Source organism: Xyrauchen texanus, chromosome 22, assembly GCF_025860055.1.
Source record: "Xyrauchen texanus isolate HMW12.3.18 chromosome 22, RBS_HiC_50CHRs, whole genome shotgun sequence".
Lineage (NCBI taxonomy): Eukaryota > Metazoa > Chordata > Actinopteri > Cypriniformes > Catostomidae > Xyrauchen > Xyrauchen texanus.
In genome coordinates, this window is record NC_068297.1 from 4,411,619 (window position 1) to 4,423,201 (window position 11,583).

The window sequence follows — 11,583 nt, forward strand, 5'->3', positions numbered from 1 at the left end:
TGAAAATTAGTTTTAGACCTATGGGTCAGCAGTACATCTGGAGTAAGATGACAAGGTGATGACAAGACCGACACCATCCCCACGGTCAAGCATGGAGGTGGGTCAGTCCTGTTATGGGGTGTTTTACGGCTGCAGGATTCTGTCAGGTATCAGGACATTTTGGCAGAAATGTGATGCCTTCAGTGTGTAAATTGTAGCTCGGTGATCACTGGAATTTACAGCAAGACAATAACACCAATGATACATCCAAGTTGTCCAAAATCTGGTTCAGGGATAGGTCGAGGAATGTCCTTGAATGGCTCTTTCAGTCCATCATGAAAATCCCATTGTTGGGATTTCAAGGAAGCAGTGGCATCACAGAAACCAAAGAATGTCAATGAGCTGGAAGCTTTTGCTCACGAGAAATGTGTAGAGAGTGTCTGAAGCCTGAGAACACTCAAGCATAAAGGATGCCCCACAAATGATTGACTTTAAGGGGTTGAATATTTTTGACATGACAGTTGTGGAGATAATTAGTTACTTTTGGTTTTAAAATTTGGGTGAACTGACTTTTTGTTCTCAAAATCACTCAAATGTGTATTAAAAACTTACTTTGACTGTTTACTGAGGTTTTAGCTGATGTGTTTTTATTCACATCACCAGAATGTATTGCTGGTCAGGGGGGTTCAATAATTTTGATTGCAACTGTATATATATATATATTATTATAATTTTATTTTTTTAGTTAAATATTGTATGCTACCTATTTGCAGACACAAATGTTGGTGCAGATGGCCTTTGGGTCACCAGATGTGATAATATTAACTAAAGTGTTGTAATCAGATCAGTTACTGATAATTACAGTAATTTTAAGTACATATCTAAGCAAAAACATGGTATTACCATGGTTCATGTTGTCCCCCCCCCAAAAAACATGGGAATACCACGCTGCTTTCTGGTACTCGTACTTACTTGTGTAAGTGTTTGAAATGGTAAATCCGTGAATCACACCCAATTCTTTACAACTTTGGGCTCTTAATTTATTAATTAATTTTCAAAACACTTAGTGATAAATGTAATTTTCGTTCAAACGTTTCTGTTGATTTTTGCTTTCTACCCCCATGGGACTGGTGACGCAAAATGAGGAAAATATTTATATCTTCGAAAAGCAGCTTTGATCAATATCAGTGAACTGTGAGATGTCATGGCAAGGGATTATATGGTTCGTGTGGCTCTACTGTTTTCAAAACCTCAGACTGGCATATTTTGTTTTTAGATCTTAAGCTTCACTGTGTCCTACCAACCAGCACTCTGGTCAGTGTCCTGGAGCAAAATATATTGATTTTAAAGGTACACAGAGTTATTTTTTACAGATTAAAAAAAATGTACTCCTAAAGAAATTAATTGTAATTTTGAAACATATGTATAAAAGCATGACCACTCACATGAGATGAAGACTCTAGTCATACCAGTAAGCTGTTTTATTCTACTTGGGGCAGGGGTAGTGCAAGCGAATGGTGATCAGACCTTTGTAGCTCCAAAAATCACATAAAGGAAAGTAATCTATAAATCCATATTATCTAGATATAATAGGTGTCAGTGAGAAACAGAACAATCATCCTTTTTTACTCTAAATCTCCACTTTAACTCTAAGATGTGAAAGTGTAACTAAACAGGCACCACATGTGACTTTCAGATGTAAAAGTGAAAGTGGAGATTAAGGGTAAAAAAGGGACTTAATTTTAATCGGTTTCTAACACACACCTGTTTTATTACTTCAGAAGATATAGATTTAAACACTGGAGTCTTATGGATTACTTTTATGTTTCCTTTATTACATTTTTTTGGAGTTACAATGGTTTGATCACCATTCACTTGCATTGTATGGGCCTACAGAGCTGACATATGCTTTTAAAAACATTTGTTTGTGTTCTGCTGAAGAGTCATACACATCTGGGATGGCATGAGGGTGAGTAAATGGATGAACTATATCTTTAATACAAATAAATGTCCATGCCAAGCACTAGTAATGGTAGAGATAGGTATGCCCACAATAGTCAATCATACAAATAAGTGAACAATTTTAGATAGATCTTGAAGAAAAAACAGCAATTTGAGACATTGTGTAACAAAGTAACTCGCTTGTAATGTTTGACAACAGACTGAAATCAAGACATTTAAGGGAAGTAATGTGCTACGTAGTTCAAATGTCACTTGTAGGGACTTACTCGCACCACTTAGCACAATGGCTTAGGGACTGTGCTAAGTGGATTGGGATGCCCGATGGGAACTGAACACATTTTCTTGGACGGTGGTGTGTAGGAAAGATCAAGAGTGTCGTTATGGGGAGTGTGGTGTCTCACGTCTTCTAAAAGATCAGAAAGGCGATCAATTACTGAATCGAGAAAAGTCTCATCTTGTAAGTGGCATGTCAGATCAGTTATCTCCCTTAATAAGCTCCCACACTTTTGCAGTTTCTGTGCTTGGAAACTAGGGGTGGTTAGGATGGTGGCTGATGGTGGAGCAGATGGTTGCGTAGAGCTGCCTATCTCTAGAGTCTTTTTGTTCTTCCGTTTCTTCTTCAGAACCTCTGCTCTTTGTCTCGCTAAATGAAGATCAGCAGAAGAAGTTACAGGAAGTGTCCCGGAGTGTCCCAGGCAAACCTCATCTAGAGTGAAGAAAGGGTTCTGTCTGTACATAGAGCTTAGGTTCTCCCAATTCCAGTCGGGAACCAAGTTTAATACAGCACAAAAGTGCTGGCATGGGAGAAGATTTTCCTGCCAGTCCAGGCATGTGCATGAGGGCATCTGCTCATCACTTCCGAAGTTCACCTGATATTCTTCTTGTGAAGTCTGACTTTTAACATTGAAGACAGCCTTGTCAGCAGATGTTATGTCACTTATATTGAAAAGCAGGGACTCTTGGTGCCTCGCCATGATGTGTTGAGAGACCATTCTTGGCCTGTCTCTCAGATAACAAGGCACATTTGCGCTGTATTTGCGATAGCCACTTGAGCATTTGACATTCAATTCGACATACCTGTATATAGATAAAGAGATTTTTAGTTATTGGGAGAGTCTCACAAAAACATGTCCAGGTCCTATTTACTCCCAAAATCAAAATGATAAAAAAAGTCATAAATTATATTTTTATTAAGGTTGTTGAATAGTAAGGGATAATGCACAGTAATCGGTTGATATTGCAAAATTAACCCAGACAGAGTGATCTTGCGAAGCATTGGGGTCTTGTCTCACCCTGAAGGGGTTTATTTTGCATTAACCACTAGCTTACTGTATAAATATCCAGCTTATTACATGGCTACTAACCAAATACATGGACATTAAATATTGATTTGCGTTGAAATTACATAATAAGTAATAATCGCTGAACAGCTGAAATCCACCTCCAGCTTGCATCGGAGTTCTGTTGGTGTTTATTTAGTAAATAATGACCGTCTGACCCCTCATTATGGCTCTTATTACAAGACTACCAGCCAAATAAATTATAAATGGACGTGAAACATTGATTTGACATTGAAACATTGACTCGCAATAAGGTCTGATACGTGGATGTGCAGTTGTTACTTAGAGATATCAGACCTCTAGATGGCGCCATTGACCAATCAGAATTGAGTATTCCAGAGTGCCGTGTAATAAAACGTGTTAATTCAGTGCTTTAATTATTTAAAAAATACCCAATATATTGACTTCTAAAGCCAGTTTTTGTATTGCCTAATCAATGCTTTACTCATGTCACAATAATAAATTATCATGTCACATATATGTACTATATAAGCAGGGCTGGACTGGGAAGAGAAATCGGCCTGGAATTTTACATAGCAACTGGCCCAAAAGTTGTTTGGGGGGGTTCGATGTCCTTTTCATGGTCCGTTCTGCATAACACGGTGGCATTTAGCTTAGTGCAGCTCATTCAGCCCATTTCGCAGCCGACCCAACCGGCCCGCTCGGTTCTCCCGATGGCCAGTCCGCCCCTGATCGGCCCCAAAGTGCAACGGCCCACCGGGAAAATGCCCAGTATGCCAGATTACCAGCCCAGCCCTGTATATAAGCATATACAGTATATATATAATCTCTTAATTTGTGGCCTTTTTCAGCAAATACTGATATATGCGATTAATTGCGATTTATTTGATTAATTATTCAGCATATATAATTAATTTGATAAAAAAATATATAATTATAATTATAATGTCAACCCAAAACTTTTATTAAATAAAATTAATCCTGCAATTAGGACAATTAAGATTGTTGCATTGGGACATTATTTTCATGATAATTAAGCACGCCGCAAATTTCCATTACGGTAATAAAGTGGCATTTTTTCACCATTTGTAATTCCCAAAATTCTCAATGGTGATTCTCATTTGAAACTTATTACTTGTACACAGTAATATTTCAATTGAAATCAGCATCAATTAAAGGCAGCACAACAAATAATACAAAGATGTAAAAATACTTGTGACATCAAATAATTATTTATGATTTAAATTGCTATTACATTAATGAGATTGGGAGAAGGGATTTGTCATGTTTAACTTTAATGAAAATAAATCTCAAAGGTCCTAAAAATAGGCTTAATTTTCTTTCCTTTTGATTTTGGTGTTAACGAAAAAGAGGTGTTCTTACTTCTGATAGGATCTTGGCAGGAGGTCTCTCACTATCACGATCAGTGTTTCACTCAGGCTGCAGTTTCTGTACCCCTCCAGGTATGAATGCTTCAAAGCTTCATTTTGCCTTTCCACCCCGTTATTTGTGTAGAGGACCAACTTAAGATTCTCATTTTTGAACACTTTTAACCATCTCTAGTTCAGGACATAGAAGAACAAAGTCAATATATTAGCTACTGCAGGGTTCCCACCCTTTTCGTCCAATGACATTCCATGACTGTTCTAGTCATTTAGGATTTCTGGATACAGATTAAAAAAAAAAAATTTTGATTCAGAACAATTTGCTGATTTGTGGACCGTTTTGAACTATCCATCATTTGACTCTATCATTGGTTTACTAATTATGAAAAACTCAAATACAATTTCAAATAGAGCTGGCCAAGGTGTAACACACCCACCTCTACTTGAGAAAGCCATTTGCTGGAGAACCATCTTCTGAGCTTCTCATTGGTCTGCCAGACAGGGTGTTGTTTGAGGGTAACGGTGCTGTTCTGAAACTCCTCTTTTGTCTGAGCATCTGCTATGGCCCGCAGAAGTGTAAGAACTTCTTTCTGGCATGTCACGTCATTGTCCTTTATTCTTGTCCACTCCAACCATTCCTTCTCTCGGTGAAAATCAGAAAGGAGCACTTTAGAGCCTATAGACAACAAAGATTAAAGGGATAGTTTACCCAAAAATGAAAATTCTCTCATCATTTACTCACCTTCATGCCATCCCAGATGTGTATGACTTTCTTTTTTCATCAGCAGAACACAAATTAAGATTTTTATAAGAGTATTTCAGCTCTGTAGGTTCATACAATGTAAGTGAATGGTGCCCAGAACTTTGAAGCTCCAAATAGCACATAAAGTAGCATAAAATTAATCCATACGACTCCAGTGGTTTAATCCATGTCTTCTGAAGTGCTCCAATTGGTTTTGGGGGAGAACAGATCAAACTATAACTCCTTTTTCACTGTACTTAATTTTAGGCTGTATTTATGTGCTTTTTGAACCTTCAAAGTTTTGGTCACCATTAACTTACATTGTATGGACCTATAGTGCTGAAATATTCTTCTAAAAATCTCTGTTTGTGTTCTGCAGAAGAAAGAAAGTCAAACACATCTGCGATGGCATGAGGGTGAATAAATTATGAGATCATTTTAATTTGTGGATAAACTATTCCTTGTACACAGGACATGTCACACAGGAAGTGCTGCCGGTAAAACTGTTAAAACTTATTATATTAAAATAAAACAAAATAGGTGGGCTGGGTTACAAAAACAAAATCTAACTGAACTGAGAACAAAACAAGTCCAGGCAAAGGTGTGTGTGTGTGTATGCAAAGAGAACTGGTTTCTTTTACACTCTATTTAAACAATTAGATCAGCTAAAGGTGTTTTTACACAACTGTGTTAAGGCTGTTGTGTTAATACTCAATGCTGCATAAATGACAAACTAAATTAAGCCTGCTCTGACCCACCTCAGCTCCAGTTTTGAAGGCAGTTCTGATGCTGCTTTGGTTCTGTGTAAATTAAATGAAGCACCAGAGCAGACTTGTCATGACAGAGCATATATGTCTTAATTTTGTTTCAGATTTGAAAGTATCATTTAATATTTGGATTAATTTCACATTTCTGTATTCATCATTTTATATTTAAAACATTAATCTCATAATAGCATTTATGCAATTGTAACTGCTGTGTAAATGCATTTACGCCTGCTCTGAGTAGCATTAAACAGTCTGTGTAAATTCACCTAAATGCCACTTCAGTTGCAGCTTCTGTGCCACCTTTGAACTACCTTTGAAGACGGCTTTACAGAGGTCACAATATCATCAAAATAGTTGAAAAATATAGACCTATATAAAATTATACAGAGATCTACACACTACTATATTTACCCTTAAACACCTCTTCTAGAGCACCAATTTCTGCCTCACGGAAATCCACCATGAAGTGTGAGGGATTCCAGTCTGAATTCCAATTCTGAAACACTTTCAAGGCATCTGCGATGTCCTCTTTAGTGTCAGTCTGAGTTATAAACACTCCAACAATGGCATAGTTGACATTCGTCCTCACCCACAGGAAGAAGAGAGGCATTGAATATCTGTGAGGCAAAGACAAGGAACTGGTTAATTTTTCCATGAAACTTTATTTATAATTATTGTTTATTTGTATAGCCACATTTTCATCTGAGATTCAATTACTATGGATGAGTACAAGTTATACAGCATCTAAACAATCTCATCTCTAATTCCAATCAACATACAGTACCTGCTTGTTCGATAGGTTGCATCCAGTAAGCAGATCTGTTGTCCATACAGCAACATAAGCCTCCTCTGCCAAGGCATCTGCATGCACAGTAGCAACCTCGACATGGTACCACACTTCTCCTGAGCGGGTCTGTACGCAATAGCATAGCCCTCTTCGTTCCATTTGTTTACCAAGGCCTAAAATGCATAACCTGTCAGTTAATCAATATTCAAACAAGTTCAAACATCCCTGGTGGTCAACAGTGATTGAGGCTCCTAATCTATACCATAAAAAGCAACAAAACCAGGAGACAAATATCTTAAAATCTTAGTTCACCCAAAAATGAAAAGTCTCTCATCATATACTCACCCTCATGCCATCCCAGAAGTGTATGACTTTCTTTCTTCAGCAGAACACAAAGATTTTTAAAAGAATATCTCAGCTCTACTGGTCCTCACAATGCAAGTGAATGGTGACCAGAACTTAGAAGGTCCAAAAAGCACATAAAGGCATCATAAAAGTAATCCATATGACTCCATTGGTTATAGCCATGGCCTCAGAAGTGATATGATAGGTGAGGGTGAGATAAAGAAGATCGATATGTAAGTCCTTTTTTACAATAAATCTCCACCATTGACCTGCTCCAACCAATAGGTTGCTGAATGTGAAAGTGTAGATTTTAAGTAAGAAGGACTTATTGCTTCTAAAGACATTGATTAAACCACCTGAGTTACTTTTATGCTGCCTTTATGTGCTTTTTGAAGCTTCAAAGTTTTGGTCACCATTCACTTTCATTGTATGGACTTACAGAGCTGAGACATTCTTCTAAAAATCTTCATCTGTGTTCAGCAGAAGAAAGAAAGTCATACACATCTGGGATATCATGAGGGTGGTTGATTTGGGAAAATTCCTTTTTGGGTGAAATATCTCTTTAGTCAACATGAAATCAAATTTGACCCTGTTTACTTTTTAACACACATTTCTAGTCTGATTGCATATAATTAATCCATGCATGTTATTCCATCCATCCATCCATCCATCCATCTTCAACCGCTTATCCGAAGTCGGGTCGCGGGGGCAGCTGCTCCAGCAGGGGGCCCCAAACTTCCCTATCCCGAGCCACATTAACCAGCTCTGACTGGGCTGACCCTGAGCGTTCCCAGGCCAGTGTGGAGATGTAATCTCTCCACCTAGTCCTGGGTCTTCCCCGAGGCCTCCTCCCAGCTGGACGTGCCTGAAACACCTCCCTAGGGAGGCGGCCAGGGGGCATCCTTACCAGATGCCCAAACCACCTCAACTGACACAGTTGAACAAAAATGAACAAAAATGTTTGTAATCTTTTCTCAAAATATAGTAATTTGCTCCACCTATGAAATTAATTTCCTTTCTGGCTGATGTCAACGAGGCATTTTAAGTTTCACCCAAAAATCCAAACGATTCCTGATGGATTACAATAAGGTTGCGAATGTCGTTTAATGTTGAATTTAAGAATGCCCATCACAGGCTTTTTGGAGCAGCACCTAAATCAGCTTTCAGTCTTTACCTGTAGATTAAGATGGTCTGTGCTGGATGTCCTGTTCCCTGTCTTTATCTTTTGAATGATGTTCAAAATGTCTGTGGTTGCCTACAAGTTCAAACAGACCAAAATGACACAATTCACAGCATTATCATAAACAGTCTTGTTCATACAACAAAACTGCAAAAATCATTGGGACAGGTGAACAATCAAATGTCAACAACTGGTGTCGACACTACTTTCATTTATCATTAATTATTTGCATTAACACAGGAGTCTGTTACCTTTACAGCAATTGGGTGGTTTTGATGATCCTTAATATTTGGGAAACAGGCTGCAAACATTTCCTCCGAGCGCACCTGGGATGGATCTTTTTTTAGAGCTTCTCTTAAGGCAGATGATTTGTCACGTTTCTGGTTAGGGTTGTCTTCAGTTATCTAGCAAAGACAAAAGAACAAAACCAGTTTATTGCACATTATGGAAGTGCAATATTGCAGAGCCAGACTTTTAACTTTTCAGTATAAAGTCTCTTTCACTTTGCTGCTTAATCTAGCCAAGAATCACAGTTTAAAGCAACACTTCACCCAAAAATTAAACTTCTACCCTTATGACTTTCTTGAGATGTGTTCCACAGATGAAAGAAAGTCATAAGAGTAGTTCAATTATGAGAGAAGTTACATTTTTAGAAGAATATTTCAGCTCTGTAGGTCCATACGAGTCATGAAATGTGACCAAAGATTTGAAGCTCCAAAAAGCACATTAAGGCAGCATAACAGTAATCCATAAAACTCCAGTGGTTTAATCCATGTCTTCTGAAGTGCTTTAATAGTTTTTGAGTGTGAACAGACCAATATGATGACCTGATGTCAAGATTATTAACGAAAGGAGTTACATTTTGGTCTGTTCTTCAGAAGACATTGATTAAACCCCTGGAGTCATATAGATTTATTTTATGCTGCCTTTATGTGCTTTTTGGAGCTTTAACGTTTTGGTCACCATTCACTTGCATTTTATGGACCAACAGAGCTGAGATATTCTTCTAAAAACCTTAATTTGTGTTCTGCTGATGAAAAAAAGTCATACACATCCGGGTTGACATGAAGGTGCGTAAATGATGAGAGAATTTTCATTTCTGGGTGAACTTTTCCTTTAAGAGACCATTTGATTCACATGTGACCAACCACAATTTTTTTGTTTTTGTTTTTATGTGATGCTTAGGGGTGGGTTTCCATTACATATATGATTGCACGATAATTAATGACATGGGGAAAAAAATAAAGCTGCGTTCTCAACTAATAGTTGTACAGAAAACACTAAAGAAACTCACTGAAATGTGTGTAGATACATAGTGATCACAATTTCTTTCTGTTCAAAAGTAATACATACTATTATCCATATTATTATCAATTACTTTAAAGGATTTAATGCCCTAAACCTCAGTTACTTTGGCAAAGTGCTCATTGAAGCAGCCTGAGAATTTGAAAACACAATGTTGTTTCTTTATTCCCAGGAATTGCATAGCAAACAGCCTAACAGATTGGAACTTCAATATGCATCATATGATCAACGATAGGACGTCCGAGTCTGAGACTAAGTGTGAATGGCTCACTTGCGAATGGGACAAACAATTACATACGTTACACAACATTACACTTGAACACATTTACAACACAAGTTTTAGATGACAATTCCAAATTATGGCAAAAATGTGACACTACTCTTGTAATACAAGTTTTCCCCTTACCAAATAATCTGGAAATTTCACAATATGAGATACATATATGGTTGCAGGACAACCCATTTTTTTAGTGGGTTGCATCAAACGTCTTGTTTTAACATTTGAATGATCCTCTTTGAGACATTGTGCCTAAAACAGAAGACATGGAAGAAAATCAGAAATTGTATTGCATACAGTACACATATAATCTATTCAAAGTATCAGCCAGAATTGTAAGTGTTAGAAAGTCTTACTTTTGTCTCCTCACGTCTCTGTTTTGCTTTGGCATGCTTGTCTCTTCCTTGGTGACATATATACGTTTTTTTCCCAATAACCTTAAAAGGTATGCCATTGAAAGGGACCGTCTTCACCTCCCAGTTTAGCTGTTTCTCCACGGTCTGATCTAAATTAGGAAATAAAAAGTGTTTTCTGAAGAAAATGTTTGAGGGGTGTTTTGTTATTAGAGTGTTGCTATATGGTTACAAGGGTGTTCTGCAGGGATCCACACCTTTTGGCCAATATATTTCCATGACTTTTCCAGGTATTCATGATTATTACTGAATAACAATTTAATTGAGACTGCACTCAGAAGGAGCCATTTCTAGCAAATCTATCTTTTATATTTTATACATTAAAAGGGTAGTTAATCCATATGTCATAATGCATACATTACTTATCTTATGACATTCTTTTCACTGTGGAAAACAAAAGGAGATGTTAAGCTGTATGTTTGAGTCAGTCACCATTCACTTTCATTGCATCTATTTTTTCCCATACAACGAAAGTAAATAGTGACTGAGCTACAGTTACGTCGGGAATTGTCGGGACGAGTTACACGACAAAGTTTCGTATTGAGGGTTAGGGGTTTGTATAAGAGTAATTGAAATAGTATTCCTTAGCTGTTTATGGCTATTAATCCGAAGTAAATAAAATTGAGTAAAAACAGAGATACAAATACAGAGATGTGCTCGTTCCTAAACGTACCACTTTTTCCAAATGATCGGTCGCTCTTCAGAACGATGAACTTTGTTTTAGTGTCCTCCTCATACTCTCGAAGATATGCACAAAAATGATCCAAAGACACGAAAGTTTCGATGCTCCCCATTATTTAATTCCCTTATACATTACAGAGAGGCTAGTAGCTAAACGGTAACCCGCGTTTTGTAGGCTCTCGCGAGACTATAACGCCACATTTTTGAAGCCTTGAAATGCGCTCTCGCGAGAGTTTCGCCAGAACGAGGGTCGAATGATTGGTCCATTTTATTTGTCTTTTTATTACATAATGTATTTACTATTATTTTTAATAATTGTATTTATATAATTTAAATAGCTTATTTACATACATTTATTTATTTAACAAAACAACAAATATTTCTACTGTACGTCTTGGCATGGCCTCATCTCCAGGCAGCAGGTGGCTGTTGCACGAAAAGGAAACGCTTGACTTCAGT

General features: G+C 37.4%; 1 protein-coding gene across 1 annotated transcript; it reads right to left on the minus strand.

Annotated features, from left to right (window-relative positions):
- Positions 1-1,461: 1,461 nt before the first annotated feature.
- On the minus strand, positions 1,462-11,284 carry si:dkey-31c13.1 (uncharacterized protein LOC100002197 homolog). The gene is made up of 10 exons (XM_052154188.1): positions 11,117-11,284; positions 10,387-10,535; positions 10,160-10,282; positions 8,700-8,852; positions 8,443-8,523; positions 6,921-7,096; positions 6,548-6,753; positions 5,065-5,303; positions 4,626-4,801; positions 1,462-3,018 (listed from the first exon to the last, which is right to left on the minus strand). Exons 1-10 carry the CDS (start codon positions 11,235-11,237, stop codon positions 2,217-2,219), a joined length of 2,226 nt encoding a protein of 741 aa, XP_052010148.1. The 5' UTR covers positions 11,238-11,284; the 3' UTR covers positions 1,462-2,216.
- Positions 11,285-11,583: the final 299 nt, after the last annotated feature.